The sequence below is a fragment of the Eumetopias jubatus genome, unplaced genomic scaffold, assembly GCF_037043125.1.
Source record: "Eumetopias jubatus isolate StellerSeaLion01/CBP00866 unplaced genomic scaffold, mEumJub1_p1.0 scaffold_14, whole genome shotgun sequence".
Classification (NCBI taxonomy): Eukaryota; Metazoa; Chordata; class Mammalia; order Carnivora; family Otariidae; genus Eumetopias; species Eumetopias jubatus.
Window position 1 is genome coordinate 22,980,038 of NW_028274820.1, and position 20,965 is coordinate 23,001,002.

A 20,965-nucleotide genomic window follows, 5' to 3' on the forward strand; every position below is an offset into this window, starting at 1 on the left:
TGTTCAGCGGCGGTCTGCTTCTCCATCTCCCTCTGTTCCTCCCACTTGTGCACCCGTGTTCTCTCTCAATAAGTAAAAATCTTTAAAAAATAAAATAAAAATCCTGGGAGAAACTCGGAATCACAATTTCATGCCCTTTACCCTGAGAGCGTAAAAAAGAAAAAAAAGAACTGTACTAGGAGGCTGTGACATCATTTTAAAAAGGTAATGAGCACACTGACAAGGCAGTGCTGCCATTAACATTCAGTATCTCTTGTACACACTTCAGATTAGTTTCTTTGCTGCCAGGCTCATGGCACCATCGGTTTTAAGTATTCTACCAAGAGCTTGTCTACTACGATAGCGCCGATTATGAGATGCCACCAAGAACCCATTTAGTCTTAGTAGTTACGGCTGGTATCTAGGAAAGTGTTCATGCATCTGAAAGTTAGCTGTTGATTTAGGGCAGGGTAACCAATCTGGTAGGAGAAAGGTTTCTGCAGGGCGAAGCCGAGGCGCGCGCTGGCCGGGAGGAGGAAGGGTCAGGGGAGGGGTTCTAAGCGCGCGGTCCGTGGTGCCTCCTTTACCAAGATGGCCTCGGAGTTGGGGTCCGCGGGGGCGGCCATCTTGGTAAAGGCCGGAGTGGCGGCGCCGACGCTGGCAGGGCTGCCAGATTCGAAGGTCACAATGAGTGAGGGAGCAGGCCACGTGGAGCGAACTTTGCCTCGGCCTATGCGTACAGCTCGTCTCCGCGATGGCGAGGCGGCGGGCATTGAGGCGGTGCCTGCAGCTGCTGGCGCCCTTGGCGGAGACGGCGCGCCGGGGCCGGGGGCGGAGGAACCCGGGCGCCGGCCGCCGCGGCCCCTCCCGCTGCGCGGGGGCGCTGTGCCCGGGGGCGCTGTGGCCCGCAGCCCAGGAAGAGCAGCGGCAGCGGCGGCTCGCGCGCCCAGCCGCCCCCCACGCCAGGTGAGCCCCGCCCCGCCGGGAGCCGGAGCGCCGGGAGGTCGGCTCTCCCGCTCCGGCCTCGCGCGAGGCTGCTTCCTCCCGCCCGCGGATCCCTTTCGCGGCTCGCTTTCTCCTCGGCCTCTGGGTGGAGCCGCCAGCGCAGTCCGGCCTGGGGCTGTTTGTGGACTCAGCGAAGTAGAGCGCCCCGTGGGGGGGATTCCCGGTGCGGAGCCCTGCCTCCTCCTGGAGATGCTGCACTTGTGAGAGGCAGGGGTTCGTTTGAATTTCTGCACCTCGAGAGTTGCGGAGCCCGCATCTCTGAAGCTGCCTGGGTCAAGAGCCACATTTTTTACGTCCCCTCTTGGGAGAGTAGCCGTCTCTGGGACTTGTTTCAGCCCCGTCTTCTCTGCAGATCACCAGGTTGCATCTTCACTGATCGGAATACATGTGGGTGTACCTTCTTTGGCTGTATGTAAACGAATGGGTCGACAGCTTCCTTAGAGCAACTTATTTCTCCTTCATATATGGTATTTATCTTAAAAAAAAAATCCATTCCAACAGGTTTTTTTGCTTTTGTCTTCAAAGTTAACCACTGAATGGAAGAGCAAAAGAAAGGAGCAGAGTGGGGTGGGGTGGCGGAAGCTGGTGCTTTCTTGAGTTTTTTTTGTCCCGTGGTTGTTTCTTAAGTTGGGTATTATTGCAAGCTTTTCAGAACAGGTATGCAGATAGCGTTTTTCCCCCGATGTAGAACTCGCTGTGGTCCCGATAGTTGAGATAAATAGGCCTCCGTGGGCTCCAGTCTGATGCATCAACACGGCAGTCGAACCTGGAAAATATTGAGAGAATGAGAAAAGTTAACCTTTAAAAAGTCACTTAGTCCTTGTCCTTTGCCTTTACTGTTATAATATGACTCATCTCGTTTGCTTTGGCTGAGCATGAAGTGTTTGCTTTTGATGATTCTGATTAATTTATTGAGAAACTCGTTCCTCAGCTACGGCTCTCTGAAAATTAAACAGTTTCGATCTCTGTTAAAAGTGGTTATCTACACGTCTGTTTCTATTTTAGTTACACCGTTTTTGATTTAGCCTCATAGATATCGTTTAGAAAGAAGTTATGTAATCTTTAAAAAGAAAAGATTACCTATATCCTACAACAGTCTGATGTTGCAAGAAAACATTAGGTCTGTGAGTGAAGAAATTAGGGCAAGTGTACTTGTTTAAGAGGAGATACTTCAATTAAAACTGTTGTGAGTCAACTGGAAATACAGTTCCAGTTTTCAAAAATTTTTTGTTGCATTCTGCAGACTTTCCTGCTGAAGAATTTCCGTGAGTCTCCAAGAGGGGGAAATACTTGAGTGTTTCTCATACCCTATTTTTGCTCACAGTTCCAAGTTAAATTGTACAGAATTCATACTGCAAAACTTAATTTTTAAATTAGTCCAGGGATGATTGTATGAAGGATATTTTAATATAAGCATTCCGTTGTAGGGTTTTGGTTCTGTTTTAGTTGATGCAATCATCCTCTTATGTTTGTTTGAAAAGGGTATAATGTTCCTTTGGTACTTACGAGTTTGGGAAACTGAGGGGATTTTAGAGAACGTTTTGTCTATGGAAAAGTACTATTTGCCTTTGATTTTCATTCCGCTTTTTCTTTGTAGTGGTAGATGGCTGTGGATGTAGAGGGTTTTTCCATTCCATTCTACTCTTTTTATGCAAATAAGAATATGACTGTAGCTGGGGGGCTGTGTTGATCCAGCATTTTAGATTGAAAAGAATACAAGTAAAAAATGTTTGCCTTGAAGTATTATTGGGGAAATGAACTGTGCACGTTATTAAATGTTAACGAGCACCTTAACCATCCTGGAGGCCTGTGAGGGCATGTGTAAAACTGGCATTAAAAAAAAATCCTCATGGGGCGCCTGGGTGGCTCAGTTGGTTAAGCAACTGCCTTCGGCTCAGGTCATGATCCTGGAGTCCCGGGATCGAGTTCCGCATCGGGCTCCCTGCTGAGCAGGGAGTCTGCTTCTTCCTCTGACCCTCCCCCCTCTCATGCTCGCTCTCTCTCTCTCTCTCTCTCTCTCTCTCTCTCTCTCTCCCTCCCTCCCTCCCTCCCTCTCTCCCCCTCTCCCCCCCCTCATTCTCTCTCTCAAATAAATAAATGAAAAAAATCTTAAAAAAAAATCCTCATGTGGGGTGCCTGGGTGGTTCAGTTGGTTAAATGTTCGCCGCTTGGTTCAGCTTAGGTCGTGATCTCAGGGTTGTGGGATCCAGCCCTGAAGTCAGGCTCCCCGCTCAGTGCAGCCTCTGCTTGAGATTCTGTCTCCCTCTCCTTCTGCCCCTCTCACACCCTCCCCCCCAATAAATAAATCTTTGAAAGAAATCATGTGATTTCCAGCATAAAGTTCAAGTAACATACCTTTCTAACTGCTATATTACTGAAGAAGTCTACCTATCTATAATTTATAGTGCTTTGCTCAACTTGTCTTTTGAATTGATAACTATTTATTGTGTATTTAAATGTTAAGACTTTTGTGACAGATTATATATGTATTCATATGACCCCAGGGGCAGTTTAGTTATGTCAGAAATAGTCTTTTGTCAACTCAGTTGGTTAGGTAACATAAGTATTATGACTATAACTTACAAAGCCCTTCAAGTGTTTATGTATTATTAGCTTGACTTAATAGACACTGAATATGTGATGTTATTAACCCCATTCCACAGATGAGACAATCAGGAAACTGAGAGCTTGGGAGATTTTAGCGAAGGTCCCTTGGCACAGTGGCTCTGGCCTTGCGCAGGAATATCCCCTGCTGCCTCTTGTTAGAAAGGGGTACCAATGAAGCCAGGGTCGAGTGGTGGGGCTCAGCAAGCTTTGGTCTGCATTACAGAGGTAGATTATAGCCCTAAACCTGTTTGCAAGTGGTCCGGATCATCGGTTGTAGGGGTACACAGCTGGCATGTGGATGGATCAGCGTCAGTTCAAAAGCGTGATTGAGAAAGACCTCGGTATGTACCTGCTACCTAAAACAATTCATCTTTTCCCTTGAAGGCAGCAGATTTTCAGGTTTATCTAAATCGGGGTTTTCCCAGATTAAGGGACGGTAACATAATGGCTGGACAGGAAGTGCCTGTATACTTCTGTGCTCCTTTGTAATCTCATTTTTTAAGAGTAAAGTTGTCAGGATAAAGACATCGCAAGCTTCCTCATTGTTTCTGGCACCCCTTAAACTGGTAAGGTGCTTGTTTGTTTTGCTTACAAGACCCTGATGCTAGGACACCTGAACTGCAGCAATAATTAGTCTGGAAAGTTTTCTGTATTTTGGGGGTCCTTCAAACTGCAAAGATGTTCGTTCTCTTTTCAAGTTACTGTGTTCCTTCCTTTCGCTTGTTTGGAGAGTTTGTGAAAAGAAGTACTGTGTATATATTCAGAATATTGTGCCATTATATGGTTCAAGTAACTAAGGACAGTTTAAAGAGCTTCTAGACTCCCCTTTAAAAAAAAAGAAGTGAAGGCCCACTTATCTGTTTATGAGCTAAACTAAGTAAAATACCCTACATGAGTTGGAATGTGTCCTTTATCTTTTTATGCTGATCATATGCTCTTTTGGTCCAAGTGTTTTTATTTAAGATTTTATTTATTTGAATGAGAGAGAGCGAGAGAATGAGAACAAGAAGGGGGAAGGGAGAGAGAGAGAAGCAGACTCCCTGCTATGCAGGGAGCCCCCGAGACAGGATCCCAGGACCCTGGGATCATGATCAAGCCGAAGGCAGACCCTTAACCGACTGAGCCACCCACGCGCCCTGGTCCAGGTGTTTTTAAACATAATTATGATGAAAGCATGGCTAGTAAACAGCCCAGGCTCTATCCCCAGCCACAGCTGGACCCTTGGAATGTCGTGTAACCCTCCGGCCTGACTTGCTTCACCTGTAAAGTAAAGGGGTCACACAGGGATGAACTTGAGTCATGGAATGTTCAAGTTAGAGAGGACTTTAGTATGTACCGGTCCAACCTCTTTAATTTACAGATTTCCTGTTTCTACTCTTGCAAGAGTTTTTAGCCTGTCATGATACTGCAAAACTGAAACCTCAAAATGAGACTTTTCTTCCATTTCACAGGGATGAGGTACTTTAACGTTCTTGGATGAAAGTTGATTCCTCTCTCATTCTTTGCTCACATAGCATCTCAATTTTACATGTAGATGAGCTGTTCATTGTGTATAAATGTATATGTGCTGTTCAGCGCTTGTTTTTCAACTGCATGAATATGAATGCTGGTGGGCATATTGAATATCACCACAATGAAGAATTTGACAAACTTTGTATGTTCTCAGCAACATTCTCTTGGTTAAGCATGAATATGGAGAGCTTTATAATTCCTCTTTGCTTAGCTGCCCAAATATCTTAAGTTGTACTTAATAATAATGGTCATCTCCGATTTACTATGAACTCACATTTTAGTAAATTTTGTTGAAGACCTAACTGCATTTATATGGTACCCTGAGGCCACAGAGTGATCACTCCTCCAGGTTTTTCTGGGACTGAGGAGGTTCTCGGGATGGAGGACTCTCCGTGCTATAATTGGGAAAGCTCCAGGCACACTACATGTGCTGGTCCCCCTGCCCGAAGGTGTCTCTTCATTGACCTTGATTAACAGTTCTTCCCAGTTGGAAGGATAAAATGCCAGGGGGTTATATGCTGGATGAACTCAAAAGACATCTTTTCAAAGACAAGGAAAGTATCTTCAAGGTTTCATATATATTATCTCTTTATATGACTAGAATATAGAACTATATAAATGATTTTTTTTTAAAGATTTTATTTATTTGAGAGAGAGAATGAGATAGAGAGCATGAGAGGGGGGAGGGTCAGAGGGAGAAGCAGACTCCCCGCCGAGCAGGGAGCCCGATGCGGGACTTGATCCCGGGACTCCAGGGTCATGACCTGAGCCGAAGGCAGTCGCCCAACCAACTGAGCCACCCAGGCGCCCCATTTGTTTTTTTTCTATGTAACTTTAAACGAGAACAGTTTAGTGATTAAATAGGTCACGTTTGAAGTCTTCTCCATGTAAAATTTAAAGGGCAGTTATATTTATAAGAGAACTTATCAGGGAACTCCTAAGTGCTTTTTACTTTGGAAAGGGAACAGAAAGGACATCATTGAAAGCCAAAAAGGAAAAAAGGCTAGCCTTGCCAGTGAGACCGTAGGTTTTGGCTCTATGCTACTAACTTTGAACCCGGTATCCGTTCAAGATAAATTTATTGGATTTTTCTTGCAGATTCACCATGATCAGTGGAAAAGAGTGTAGGCTCTGGAACCTGATTCAGCTTGGGTTGGATCTCCAGGCCCAAATGGTAGCCAGCTTTTTGCCTTTATGTGAACTGTTAAACTCAGTAAACCTTTTGTTACATCACCTTTAACATAAGGGTGATCTCTGCCTCCTGGGAATGTTGAGGGTTGAATGAGATGATGAATATATTCCAAGTGGCACAGAGTAAGTGCCTAGTAAGCAGTAAACTAGAGCAGTCACGCGTGCTGCGTGCTGTACCCATGTTTGGGTTAGGAAGGATTCTGTGGTTCCATGGCTTCCCCGAACTTCGCAGCTACGGTTATTGTCTCAGTTGGGATTAGTTTGGGGAGGCTTAGAGCTGGAAGATTCAGAGTGGGTATGGTGGCCCCTGAAGTCCTGGTTCTCTGTGCCATTCCTAGGAAGTGGCCCTCACGCTCAGGGTGGCTCCGGCCAGCAAGATACAGGAGAAATCAAAAAGAGTGTCTCCTTTGCCCTTAAGGAGACTCCCAGAAGCAACATGGAAGACTTCTGCTTGAATCACAAAGTATCATCGATAATGGCTAATCCCTGGTGGGAAAGGTGGTCATTTAGCTGGTGCATAGCTAGCTACCCTAAGTAGAACTGGGGCTCTGTGACTGAAGAGAAAAGGGGGGCGGGGGACTAGATTTTATGGTAGGCCTCTTCTGTTTTTTTTGTGTTTTTTTTGTTTATAGAGCAGTTTTTATTTTAGTATTTTTAAAAATTTTTAAAAGATTTTATTTATTTATTTGACAGAGAGCTAGAGCACAAGTAGGCAGAGTGGCAGGCAGAGGGAGAGGGAGCAGCAGGCTCTGCCGAGCAGGGAGCCTGACGTGGGGCTTGATCCTGGGACCCTGGGATCATGACCTGAGCCGAAGGTAGACACCCAACCGACTGAGCCACCCAGGTGCCCTGATTTTTATTTATTTTTAAAATATTTTATTTGACACACACAGCGAGAGTGTGAGCACAAACAGGGGGAGCGGCAGGGAGAGGGAGAAGCAGACTCCCCGCTGAGCAAGGAGCCCGCCGTGGGGCTCCATCCCAGGACCCCGGGATCATGACCTGAGCCGAAGGCAGATGCTTAAGTCACTGAGCTACTCAGGCGCCCCAGCATCTTCTAATCTTTACCACTAGGTCACAACTTTACCACCAGATAATTTCAAGGCCTCAAGAATTCCCTAGGATTTTTCAGTCTTTAGTTCCGTGATTAGTAGTAGGAACGCCCTCTGTTGGCTTTTGTCTCACTGTCCTTTGGTTACTTTTGCTTCTCCTATAATTTTATTCCCAATGAGTCTTTTTAAAAACAACTCTGTCCCAGTGAAGAATAATTAGGAGATTACGCTCCTCTTCTTCATTTGTTCATTCAACAAATACTTACTGAACACTTCTCACGTATAGGCTGCTTTGGGTTATTATAGACAATGTGAATCATCATCGATTATGTGTCTTTTTCTTTTGGTTTGGCTTCCTGGGAGCACAGAGTCGAATTTGTGACTCGGCTGGATGGAATACAGGTCTGTGACCTATCAAACTTTGTTCTTAGCCATGTGGTCTTCCTAGTGCTGGCACCCTGTGGTCACCTTGGGGTTATGCTCGCTCTCTAACTTGTAGTGTAGTGGGGCAGGGGGGAAGAGTAGGCTTTATGGTTGGCAGTTGCCAGGCTAGCATAAATTTGGGGGTACCAGAAAGTCCCTTTGGTCCTTCTTAAATGCCTGTCCTACTTTTATACCAATGACTAATTCGAAGTAGCCATTCTTAACCCTGCCTGTGTATTGGGATCACCCACAGAGCTTTTAAAAACTATCTGGGGAAACCCCAGCTAACATTTTGATTCAGAAGCCTCAAGTATAGTTTTTAAACCATAGGTCATTCTGATGGGCGGAATCCCAGGTTTAAGGCTTTGTACCCAGCTGACTTGGAAATACTTAGAGAGGAGTACCATGTCGCTACCTATCAGTTATATTAGAGATCAGATCCTTCCTTAATAACCTGTTTTGGCCACCGGAGGGGCAAGTGGGAGAACCCTGAGACTAGTAGTCACTTGGTTTGGGGATAGAGGGTACTGAAATGCTTTAGGGGTCATTTAGCCAGAGTTGGCCTGGCTTGCCTGTCTTGCCTGCTCCTGTGACGGAAAGCTTTTCCTTTGAGCTAAAGAATCTTGATAACTAGGGCTCCGGCACTGGGGAGAGTGCTGATTGTAGGTGTGGCCACTATTAGTATCCTGAGTTTGCACATTTTTCTCCCTGGGGGACGGACAGGGGCGATAAGGGAGTGAGGCTGGAGAGGATTATTCTGTTCCGAACCAGGAAGGACACTGTACAGGTTTAGGAAGGGTCTCTTGGTGAATTCAGAAAGCTGCTGAGGCCACAAGGAGCTATGGGTTTGCATAGGAATCCTGTGGAGAATTGTGGTTTTGTATTTGTTTTGAGCTGTGTGAGTTCCAGGAAGACCAGGGCTGCTTTTACTCAAATATAAAAACAAAAACACATTCCAGAGTTTATTTCATTTCAGTTTATTCATGCCATTACCCTTAGCTCCCATATTTTATTAGTGCAGAAAATTAAAAATGGATTATGTGCTTAGAATATAATAAGGTAGTGGCTTACAGTTACTGTGGGCTTATTGTGTGCCAGACGCTGGGCTAAGGATTACGTACATTTTGTCCAATACCACAATGAATGGGCATCAGACAAGGAAACTAAGATGTGACAAGGATATCTGCCAAGTTGGGAAGCATCTATTTTAAAATGTTTAAATTTGGGGGGCTCCTGGGTGGCGCAGTTGTTGGGCGTCTGCCTTTGGCTCAGGTCATGATCCCAGGGTCCTGGGATGGAGCCCCCGCATCAGGTTCCCTGCTCCGCGGAAAGCCTTCTTCTCCCTCTCCCACTCCCCCTGCTTGTGTTCCCTCTCTTGCTGTGTCTCTTTGTCAAATAAATAAAATCTTTAAAAAAATAAAATGTGGGCTGCTTTCAGAAGCTTATGAGCCTCTTTGGCGTCCCTGATCCTGTGGATCACAGAACTTCTCATCATTGTGAACCGTTTGGCATATAAGGAAAAGTATTTGTGCCAGTTGTTTTGGAAATGCCTTATTCTAAAAGCTATAGTTTTTGGTATTCATAGCTGACACTTCTGTAAATCTATTTCTCCAAAATCTGTAGGGTTGCTGAGGATTTTTTTTTTTTTTTTTTTGCTAGAATGTAGATATAGTAGACATTCAAACAGTGTTTGGTAAATGTCTCTAGAAATGATTGAAGTATAGGCCCTTACAAATTATACCTGAAATCTTTTTAAAGGGTGAAAATCAAATGGCTGTTTGATGATCAGATTTGTCATGAAATCTCTTCTGAAAATCTTTTAAGCTCTACATAATCTTCTGGTCTGCCTGGTAAACCCGTGAAACTACACTTTCTCCAAGTAGCTAACGTTGCTGTTCTCAGATAAAAAATACTGTGCTTATCCCTTGCTAACCCAGCCTGGGAAGGTGGCTGCATCTGAGCTAATTTTAGCTGGGGACTTCCTACCAGGGAGTAGAACTTGGGAGGGGCATACCACAGTGGAGGCCCTGTTAGAGGGGGGCAGCCCTTCCGTGGCCCGAGCAGGCTTTCTGGTGTAGCCACAGATTGTTAGAACTGGGGCGGTTGAAGGGGTCTTAAGGCTGTGGCTCAGGCCTCTCATTTTACAGGTAGAGAAAGTCTTAATGATAGTGACTTTTTTTTTTTTATTAAGACTTTATATATTTATTTGAGAGAGAGAGTGCTACTCGGGGAGGAGCAGAGGGAGAGAGACAAGCCGACTCTGCACAGAGCATGGAGCCCGATGTGGAGCTGGATCCCACAACCCTGAAATCAGGACCTGAGCTGAAATGAAGAGTCCGACGCTCAACTGACAGAGCCACCCAGAAACCCCGATAATAAATGACCTTTTAAAGCTTACAGGCTTCAGTGTGGACAGTCTCAACTTACTATGGCTTGACTTTCGATTTTTCAACATTATGGTGGTGGTAAAGCCATATATATTCAGTAGAAACTGTACTTTCAATTTTGAACTCTTCCCAGGCTAACAGTTAATGATACGATTCTGGCAGCTGCAGGGCTCCCAGTCAGCCCTGTGATCCTGAGAGTCCACAGTCGACACACTGACAGCCATTCTGCCCCCCCACATAACCATTCTGGTTTTCACTTTCAGTAATATTCAGTAAATACATGAGCTGTTCAACGCTTTATTGCAAAACCGGCTTTGTGTCAAGACGATTTTGCCCAACTGTAGACTAATGTAAGTCTTCTGCTCATGTGTAAGGTAGGCTAGGCTAAGCTGTGGTGTTCGATAGGTTAGGTGTGTTAAATGCGTGTGTTAATTTTCGACTTTCAATATTTTCAACTTCAGGATGGGTTTGTTTGGATTGTCACCCTGTTGTAAGTCGAAGAAGATTGGTACAGTGAAAGTTCGGACCAGACTGAAGTCAGAAGTAGAAGAGAGTGCTTTCCCCTCCTACCCTTCCTTTCTGTCCGGGATCTATGAAGATCTCTTTTCTTCTTTTTTTTGGGGGGGGGAGCGGAGAGAGAGCACATTGGTGTGTGTGAGCAAGGGGGGGGGAGGGCAGAGGGAGAGGGCAAGAGAGAGAATCTTAAGTAGGCTCCATGCCCAGAGTGGAGCCTGATATGGGGCTCCATCTCAAGACCCTGAGATCATGACCTGAACTGAAATCAGAAGTCGGACACTTAACCAACTGAGCCACCCTGGCGCCCCCCCATTCCTTTTCTTTATGGAATATATATTTTTTATGGGTTATACTTTGAAAACAAGCAGCTTTCTTTTTGCATAATGGATTGAAACAGAGACAGAAGAGAGAGAGGCCACACTTTGAAAGTATATTTTTGTTCAAATCTTGGCTGAAGGAATAATGAATGAACACTTAAGGTCCTATAACAGATTGAGGATACACTTTTAAGTTTCTCAAACTTCAGGCTAGTCTCTCCTCCCCCATAATCACCAGCTGTTTCAGTTAAGTAATTGTATCATTTAGGCCAGAATTGGATCTGAACTTTTTGTTTGCATTATTTCTAAGATATTAAGGTGGTGATAATTATGTCAGTTCAGTAAACATCCTGCTTTATGCATGTTTTCTCAATTTGCAATAAGGTGCCACTTTATTATTTTTTTTAACATGCCATTTTAGTAGGATTATTCTAAAGATTCCAGTTGCAGTACTGTGGGTGGTATTTTAAAACGGGATTTGGTCTTAAGCTGCCTTGTTTATTGTTTCTAATTCTAATCAGAGCTTTGCTTTCTTATTTGCTTATAGGAAAAACTTACAGAGGAAACACCTACAGTGTATGTATTTTGGTGACTTAAAATCTTTTAATAGCCTGTAAAATGACTTTTTAGTTCAATATATTGAATTTTGCCAAATAGCAAAGAATATTTGTGTTCTGTGATCAAGAACATTTGTTGTCCTTGACTAGTTTTTGAAAAGAAAACATGTTCTCTAGTTTGTATCTTGGAGAGTCAGGTTGAATTCTGCACTCACTCTTCTCAAAACTGTCTATTCTGAGTCTTCAGTGCTTTTGGTAAGGTAGCATTTCTTTGTGAATTACTTGTGTCAGATGACACAACACAGTTTAGTAACAAATTCCATGTCCTGGGGCACCTGGATGGCTCAGTCGGTTAAGTGTCTGCATTTGACCTTGGGCATGATCCCAGGGTCCTGAGATCAACCCCCCCCCACCCCGTTGCCCTGCATTGAGCTCCCTGCTCAGCGGGGAGTCTGCTTCTCCCTCTGCTTCCCCCCACTTGTGCCCATGTATGCACATGCGCTCTCTCTCTCAGATAAATGGATAAAATCTTAAAAAAAAAAATTCCATGTCCTTATTTAAGGGAAAAAAATACATGGGGTCTAGGGAGTTCGGTGCTTCAGAAGCAGTAGAACAGTCTTTCTGAGGAATTTTTTGCAAGAGTCCATTTTATAGAGCCTAGAAGAGGCAATGTGGAAACAGGGCATGATGGGTAAGAGGTTGGGCATTTTTGTATAGGGCTAGCAGGCCTGTTTTTAGGGTAAGGTAAGCTCGCTAAGCTGAATTGGACGATTGTGGTAGGATTCCTTGACAAGGGTTTCCCATGAGTGCAGGCTGACTTGGGTTTAAGATTTGTGGGCCAGGCCACAAGGGCAGTTTCTGTTCTGTGGGTCCTGATAAGCGAATTAACTTTGTCATTTGTCGAAGTAATTTTTCTGTCTCGAATCACATGAACACTTTATAAGGCAAAATTAGTTTTTTTAACACAAGAAAATATTTTGATTTTTATAAAGGATCAGGAAACTTAGACTTTTTATAAAAACACTTTTTTTAAACAAAATTTTAAGGAAAGAACAGCAATCTGTTTTTAAGTCTATCTGGAATTCTGGAATGTTCTCTTTCACTTGAAACAGCTCAATTAGATCAAAAGGTTCTAGTTATCATATTCTTTATATTTTTACTGAACATCAATAATAGTAGTAGTCACAATTTGCATTTGGATAGTGCTTGGAAATACTAGCCTATGATGTCATTGCTCCTCGTTACAGTCCTTCAGGGAGACATTTGGTTGTTATCTTTATTTCACAGATGAGTAAGGCCAGGTTGAGACAGGTTAAGTTACTTTCCCCACGATGATCTCTCTCTAGTTAGTGGTAAAGCTGGAGTCCTGTCTTCTACAGCCCCCACTAATGTTCTTTTCACTTTTATGAAGGTTAATTGTTTACTGTGATAAACAGATTTCTATCATATATACACATATATCATATTTTATGTATATATGTATACACATGTATTCTAAAATATTTTTGACTCAAAAACTATTATTAAAGGTTGTCATAACTCATTTTTAGTGTGCTCCCAGGTCTTGTATATTAAGCTATTTGTTTTCCCTTAACTTTTTAGTGAAACTGGTTGTTAAGTCAACAAAGTGAGTAAAAAAAAAAAAATGCACTGATAACAAACAATGCGGTACTTTCTTTGTTGATGTATGGGGTGTACATACCTCCCACAGAGCATTCTCCCTTTCATTAGCCAGTGTACTTCCCACGCTTGGACATATCTCCCCTCCCTACCAGACTCCTGAATGCACGTGGAGACTAACACCAGTCTTCAGGGAAGTCTGTATTGTCTGTGAGGGATGGAGACAGTTTAATTTAACCTTTGGAAGCCCTTTGCAGACACTCCTGTGAATTGAAATAGTTTCATTAGCTATGTTAACTAGCATAATATTAAAAGGACCCTTTTCACTACAGATAGGACTGCAAATATAAAATGGTGAATTTCGTGTTATTTTAGATATCTGAAAACGGAGTTCTGAATGTTTTCCAGATTTCAAGTCAGCATCTTTGTTAGTATGTAATGGATAGTCACTCACTCAATTAGTATTTATTAAATGTCATCCCTAGGAATAATGATTTGCAATGTCATGATTTATGAGCACGTTGAAATCCCAAACATACATTGTACTAATGTAATTTGTTTCTTTAAGTTTCCAAATGATAAAGCAATGCATTCAATTCTAGGCAGCGGGCAAATCTTAAATGTCAAAGAAAGGATAAAACATTTGCTTTTGAAATAGCGCTTGTTTTTTGAAAGCGTTTTACCCATGTGTGCAGTTATTGAAATAAAATATTTGTACTTGGCAGACTTGTCTTCACCAAATGTCACAGCTCAGATCTCTCTTTGGTTAGAGACGTTGGGGTAAGTCCTTTTCCTAGTAAGTAGGCAATTAATCTTCAAAGAAATGTGGAGAATGTAGTTGATGATTACTAGATGGAATTTATGTTGTCTCTTTGTAACAAATTGTTCTTTAAACGGAGTATTTATATTTTATATTAGTTGTCATAGGGCTTTGTTTAAATTTGCTTCTGGATTCTAGCTTTTTAGTCCAAATTTAGCTGTTGTTCACAGAAGAAAGAAGTGTCAACACATTAATTGCGGTTCTGATTATATTTAATTACCAAGGCTAATGTTTTTGCTCCTCTTCCAAAATCTCTATCTCCATGTAGAAACTGGTGTATTTCATCAGTGTCAAGACAGGCGTTTTATGCGCATTTGAACACCACTGATTATGTCATATAATGTTATGTCATATAATGGGTGATCTTATAATTGATAATGTTTTTACAGTCTTAGTGGCACATAAAAGAACCATGTGTGCCATTCATGGTGCCTTAAATTGGATGAAAATCAGCATGACGTAAAGATCTTCATCGTTTTGGACTCACTTTTAAAACACAGGTTGTTTACCTTGTATATGTACTCAGCACTATGCACATCTCCTTTCGCTTACTGTTGGGCTGAGATCAAGACTGAATTTTTACTTGTTAAATTTGGGGAGAGATCTATAACCAGAAATAAGGAGGAGATTTGCTACATTTAATTAAGGAAACTCCAGCCTGGATATGTTACGGGGTTTGTCTGAATTTCCAAAGCTGAAAACGAGTTACATACACAGAACCCACTCTTCTTGAGTCCTTGTTCTTCCCATCATTTTATCTTTGGTGCTTGTGGGTGGCCAGAACACTGATAGTTGATGAGGACCCTTCTCATGTGACCCAGGCTCCTGTGTCTCCACCTGCTGAGGCTCACTTTGTCACTGGAGCACCTGTTGGTAGAGCTTGTCACTTTGCATGTTCACCGAGTGGACTGCCAGTACTTTTCCTCCAAGAGAACAAGTCCAGATTGTTACCGTTTGGGTTTTCATGTCCTTCTGTTTGTTTCCAAATCATTTCACACTAACGGTGCCTAGTGCCAACATTTTGTGTTGCTTGAACACTTTCGTGGTCATATATAATCCTGTGAATATATGTCCAGGTGTTGAAGGATATTTTAAAAATCATGTGCAAAGGCCCCGTGATGGAAGAGGTGGCCGTGAGGTGGGAGCGTGGTGCATTTGAGGAAGTAGATGAAGGCCATGTGTTTGTAGCAGAGCAGAGTGTGGGCAGGGCCAGAAACACCCTCACGGACCATCTTCTTACTGACTTCTGCCCTCCTTCTGAGAACCAAGGGAATCTTCTGGAGGTTTTTCCTTTTCGTTGGTTTTGTCAGATCTGCCTTTAAAAGATCATTCCTGAAGACTGGATTCTATGTGTGTTGGGGAGAAGGGCGTGTTAAGAGAGGATGGCTCTTTGCTGGAGAATGGTTTCCATGGATGGATTGGGGTGAGACCCTGAGTGGACGGGAGGAAAGAAAACGGGAAAAGCATGCAGAGACCGCTTATTTTTCAAGGATAAAGCAGATCACTGAACCCATTTTTCACTCTCCTACTCCCGGGTCCCTGGAAACCTCTGTTTTCTTACCTTCACTTGTATCACCCCCAACACAACCGGGGTCCCAGGGTCGTCATGCCCATGGGTGTCCTTGAGCACTTGTGCTTGGATCCCTCCCTGTCATCTCACACCCTGTCTCAAGCTCGCTGGGTCAGAAAGCCACCTTCTCTTCCACCCTCCAAACACTTGCTTTCCCCTAATTCCTTGGCTTGGTCATTGGTGCTGTCATTTCTGACTCCTGCCACTTGTCTGCCCATCCCCCAACCTGCCCTACAAACGGTCCACAGTTTGCCACCATCCAGAGACTCAGCTCTTCCTGATTCACCCTCTTGTTTCTTGGATTTATTCTGTGTTTTCTCTTCTCACTGTCACTGCCTCCTCATCTTTTGACTGGACTACTATCTACCTCTTAGTATTTCAATTAGAAATGGGTATTAGGGATGCCTGGGTGGCTCCTTTGGTTGAGTGTCTGCCTTCGGCTCGGGTCATGATCCTGGGGTCCTGCGATTGAGCCCTGTGTGGGGCTCCCTGCTCAGCGGGGAGTCTGCTTCTCCCTCTCCCTCTGTCTCTCCCTCTACTTACGTGCTTTCTCTCTGTCAAATAAATAACATCTTAAAAAAAAAAAAAGAAATGGGCATTATGATACCTACCTTGAAATTTTGCTAGGAGCAGAAATTTAAATGGAATTTGTGAAACAGGGAGCAGAGTGTTTCACTATTACTGGATGTTCTGGGCTGCCTGTTTCCTATTCGCAAATTTATCTGCCTGGCTCGTGTTTAGCCACACCCTTTCGTTTTTATCCTGCTACCAGAGTTGTTTCTCCTTTTTAAGCTCCTTCATTATTTTCTTCATTGCTTACAGGGCAGCCAGACCTCCTTTAAGTCTCAGGTCGGGCTCCAAATCGGATCCCAGGCTTCATGCGTTTGCTGTTGGCAAGCCTTCCTTACTTATGTCCCAGCCGCATTGGACCACTCTATGTTGTCTCAAAACTCTATTTTTTTTTAATGTTAATTACCGTACATCATTAGTTTCTGATGTAGTGTTCCAGGATTCATTGTTTGCATATAACACCCAGTGCTCCATGCAGTACGTGCCCTCTTTAATACCCATCACCAGGCTAACCCATCCCGCCACCCCCTTTCCCTCTAAAACCCTCAGTTTGTTTCTCAGAGTCTGTAGTCTCTCATGGTTCATCTCCCCCACCGATTTACCCCCCTTCATTTCTCCCTTCTTACAATCTTTTTTTTTTTTAACATATAATGTATTATTTGTTTCAGAGGTACAGATCTGTGATTCAACAGTCTCACGCAATTCACAGCGCTCACCACAGCCGCATACCCTCCCCAATGTCTATCACCCAGCCACCCCATCCCTCCCACCCCCCACCACTCCAGCAACCCTCAGTTTGTTTCCTGAGATTAAGAATTCCTCATATCAGTGAGATCATATGATACACGTTTTTCTCTGATTGACTTATTTCGTTCAGCATAATACCCTCCAGTTCCATCCACGTCGTTGCAAATGGCAAGATCTCATTCCTTTTGATGGCTGCATAATATTCCATTGTATATATACACCACATCTTCTTTATCCAGTCATCTGTCGATGGACATTTGGGCTCTTTCCGTAGTTTGGCTATTGTGGATATTGATGCTATAAACATTGGGGTGCACATACCCCTTCGGATCCCTACATTTGTATCTTTGGGGTAAATACCCAGTAGTACAATTGCTGGGTTGTAGGGCAGCTCATATTTCAATTTTTTGAGGAACCTCCACACTGTTCTCCAGCGTGGTTGCACCAGCTTGCATTCCCACCCACAGTGTAGGAGGGTTCCCCTTTCTCCACATCTCCGCCAACATCTGTCGTTTCCTGACTTGTTAATTTTAGCCGTTCTGACCGGTGTGAGGTGGTATCTCATGGAGGTTTTGATTTGGATTTCCCTGATGCCGAGCGATGTTGAGCACTTTTTCATGTGTCTCTTGGCCATTTGGATGTCTTCTTTGGAAAAATGTCTGTTCATGTCATCTGCCCATTTCTTGATTGGATCATTTGTTCTTTGGGTGTTGAGTTTGGTAAGTTCTTTATAGATTTTGGATACTAGCCCTTTATCTGATACGTCATTTGCAAATATCTTCTCCCATTCTGTCGGTTGTCTTTTGGTTTTGTTGACTGTTTCTTCTGCTGTGCAAAAGCTTTTTATCTTGATGAAGTCCCAATAGTTCATTTTTGCCCTTGCTTCCCTTGCCTTTGGCGATGTTTCTAGGAAGAAGTTGCTGCGGATGAGGTCGAAGAGGTTGCTGCCTGTGTTCTCCTTTAGGATTTTGATGGACTCCTGTCTCACATTGAGGTCTTTCAACCATTTGGAGTCTATTTTTGTGTGTGGTGTAAGGAAATGGTCCAGTTTCATTCTTCTGCATGTGGCTGTCCAATTTTCCCAACACCATTTGTTGAAGAGACTGTCTCTTTTCCATTGGACATTCTTTCCTGCTTTGACGAAGATTACTTGACCATAGAGTTGAGGGTCCATTTCTGAGCTCTCTATTCTGTTCCATTGATCTATGTGTCTGTTTTTGTGCCAGTACCATACTGTCTTGATGATGACAGCTTTGTAATAGAGCATGAAGTCCGGAATTTTGATGCCGCCAGCTTTGGTTTTCTTTTTCAACATTCCTCTGGCTATTCGGGGTTTTTTCTGGTTCCATACAAATTTTAGGATTATTTGTTCCATTTCTTTGAAAAAAGTGGATGGTATTTTGATAGGGATTGCATTGAATGTGTAGATTGCTCTAGGTAGCACTGACATCTTCACAATATTTGTTCTTCTAATCCATGAGCATGGAACGTTTTTCCATTTCTTTGTGTTTTCCTCAATTTCTTTCATGAGTATTTTATAGTTTTCTGAGTACAGATCCTTTGCCTCTTTGGTTAGATTTATTCCTAGGTATCTTATGGTTTTGGGTGCGGTTGTAAATGGGATCGACTCCTTAATTTCTCGTTCTTCTGTCTTGTTGTTGGTGCATAGGAATGCCACTGATTTCTGTGCATTGATTTTATATCCTGCCACTTTACTGAATTCCTATATGAGTTCTAGCAGTTTTGGGGTGGAGTCTTTTGGGTTTTCCACATACAGTATCATATCATCTGCAAAGAGTGAGAGTTTTGACTTCTTCTTTGCCAATTTGGATGCACTTTATTTCTTTTTGTTGTCTGATTGCTATGGCTAGGACTTCTAATACTATGTTGAATAGCAGTGGTGATAGTGGACATCCCTGCCACGTTCCTGACCTCAGGGGGAAAGCTCTCAGTTTTTCCCCATTGAGAATGATATTCGCTGTGGGTTTTTCATAGATGGCTTTTATGATATTGAGGTATGTACCCTCTATCCCTACACTCTGAAGAGTTTTGATCAAGAAAGGATGCTGTACTTTGTCAAATGCTTTTTCTGCATCTATCGAGAGGATCATATGGTTCTTGTTCAACATCCGCAAATCAATCAATGTGATACAGTACATTAATCAAAACTCTATTTTGACTTTGCTTTTGTGGTTTTTGAATCAGAGGGCCCATTTCTCCTTTCTCCTTATCCTCTGAGTGTTTCAATGAGCCAGAAATTTATTACATAGTTGGTAGGAATATTATATATGTATTTATATGTATATGTGTATATATGTACGTATGGGTGTGTGTGTGTGTGTGTGTCTATATAAATAGGCCCATGTACATATCTCACAAGCTATTTATCATCACAAGGGGTTGGTAGCATCAAGTCAGTTCTGCCGTCTATTAGACACATTACTTTGTCAGGAAATAAAGTCTCTAAATTTGGTGCATTTACATCTGTTAAATGAAGTGGGGTTTAAATGGTTGTTGGTCTTTGTTCTTGCCCTTTGTAAAGTCCTGGGCCTGAACTCAATTATAACCCAGGGAATTATAGAGCAGTTCTTTGAGAACTGAGATAACTCACCCAGATTCTTTGCTTTCTGATGGAATTTAAAGAATTGAGATATATGGCCATGTAGTAGGATTAGGGGAAAAAAGAATTAGCCTTTGGTGAGTGGCAACCCTTTTATGGACGTTATGTCATTTCATCTTCTGAATCCCCATGAGATAAGTAGGTGTTTTACAGATGAGACAGTTGAGGGCTAGAAAGGTGGTTATTTGCCTAAGATAGAAAGCTTGTTAGGCTCTCTTAACCATTAGGCTCTCCTGCAATCTGTGGTGGCTGAGCAGCAACAGTGTGTGCTTTAGCTTTTGCCACCGGTGCTTTCTTAACACTGATCATTCCCTAGACCATAGACTATTTTACTGTAGACAGTTTGGAAAAATAGTTTTAGTTCATTGTACGTGTTCACCCTAGCCTTTGCGTTCTTTCCCTTTCCCTCCTGGACGGTATTTCTATGCTAAACATCATTGCCGCCATAAACATATTTGGCTTTCTGTTGTATTCATTTTGTTAGGGTTATGAAGTGTATTATGTGTGTGCATTGTATTTATTTATTTATTTATTTATTTTTAAAGATCTTATTTATTTATTTGAGAGAGAGAGAAAGAGAGAGAGAAAGCACATGACGGGGGGAAGGGTCAGAGGGAGAAGCAGACTACCCGCTGAGCAGGGAGCCCGATGCGGGACTCGATCCAGGGACTCCAGGATCATGACCTGAGCCGAAGGCAGTCGCTTAACCAACTGAGCCACCCAGGCGCCCTGTGTGCATTGCATTTAAATTGGACAGAAAGCAAATGTTTGTTTAATAGAATGGGAAATAAATGAAATTCATGGCAGATTAATGCATATTCTTTTTTTGGGGAAAGATTTATTAGAGAGCTTGAGCAGGGGGAGGGGCAGAGAGGGAGAGAGAGAGAGAATCTCAAGCAGATTCCCTGCTGAGCATGGAGCCTGACCCTGAGATCATGACCTGAGCCAAAATCAAGAGTTGGATGCTCAACTGACAGCCATCTCTTTGCCCCTGGATAAATGCATATTCTTGATATGTTATCACTTTTAAGTGTCTGGAGTACCTACATAGCTCAAATTAAGGATTTTGGTTCCTTGAGTTAAGTGGTGGTGATGGTGGTGGTGGTGGTGGGAATAAGATCAACAGCAACAGCTAACATTTGTTGAGCTCTTGCCTTGTGTGTATGTGTTACATTTGTTATATACATGTTACATGCATGTTTTTTTTAATTTTTTTTAAAGATTTTATTTATTTGAGAGAGAGAGAGCATGAGAGAGGGGAGGTCAGAGAGAGAAGCAGACTCCCCGCTGAGCAGGGAGCCCAATGCGGAACTTGATCCTGGAACTCCAGGATCATGACCTGAGCCCAAGGTAGTCGCTTAACCAACTGAGCCACCCAGGCGTTACATGCATGTAACGCCTAATATACATGTTACATGCATGTTTCTAAGTGCTTTATTTGTATTAGCTTTTGAAAACCTCTCAGTAAGCCT

General features: G+C 43.0%; 1 protein-coding gene across 3 annotated transcripts in view; it reads left to right on the forward strand.

Annotated features, from left to right (window-relative positions):
• The first annotated feature begins 620 nt into the window (after positions 1–620).
• Positions 621–20,965, forward strand: part of NAPEPLD (N-acyl phosphatidylethanolamine phospholipase D) — a 57,272-nt gene continuing 36,927 nt past the window's right edge. The window contains exon 1 of one of the 3 annotated variants that reach the window (XM_028118483.2): positions 621–945. In XM_028118483.2, coding sequence (XP_027974284.2) covers positions 734–945 — 212 coding nt within the window. In that variant the 5' untranslated portion in view covers positions 621–733. Of the gene's footprint in view, positions 946–968; positions 1,452–20,965 lie in introns of those variants that run through there. The other 2 variants (XM_028118486.2, XM_028118487.2) reach the window with 2 other exon arrangements.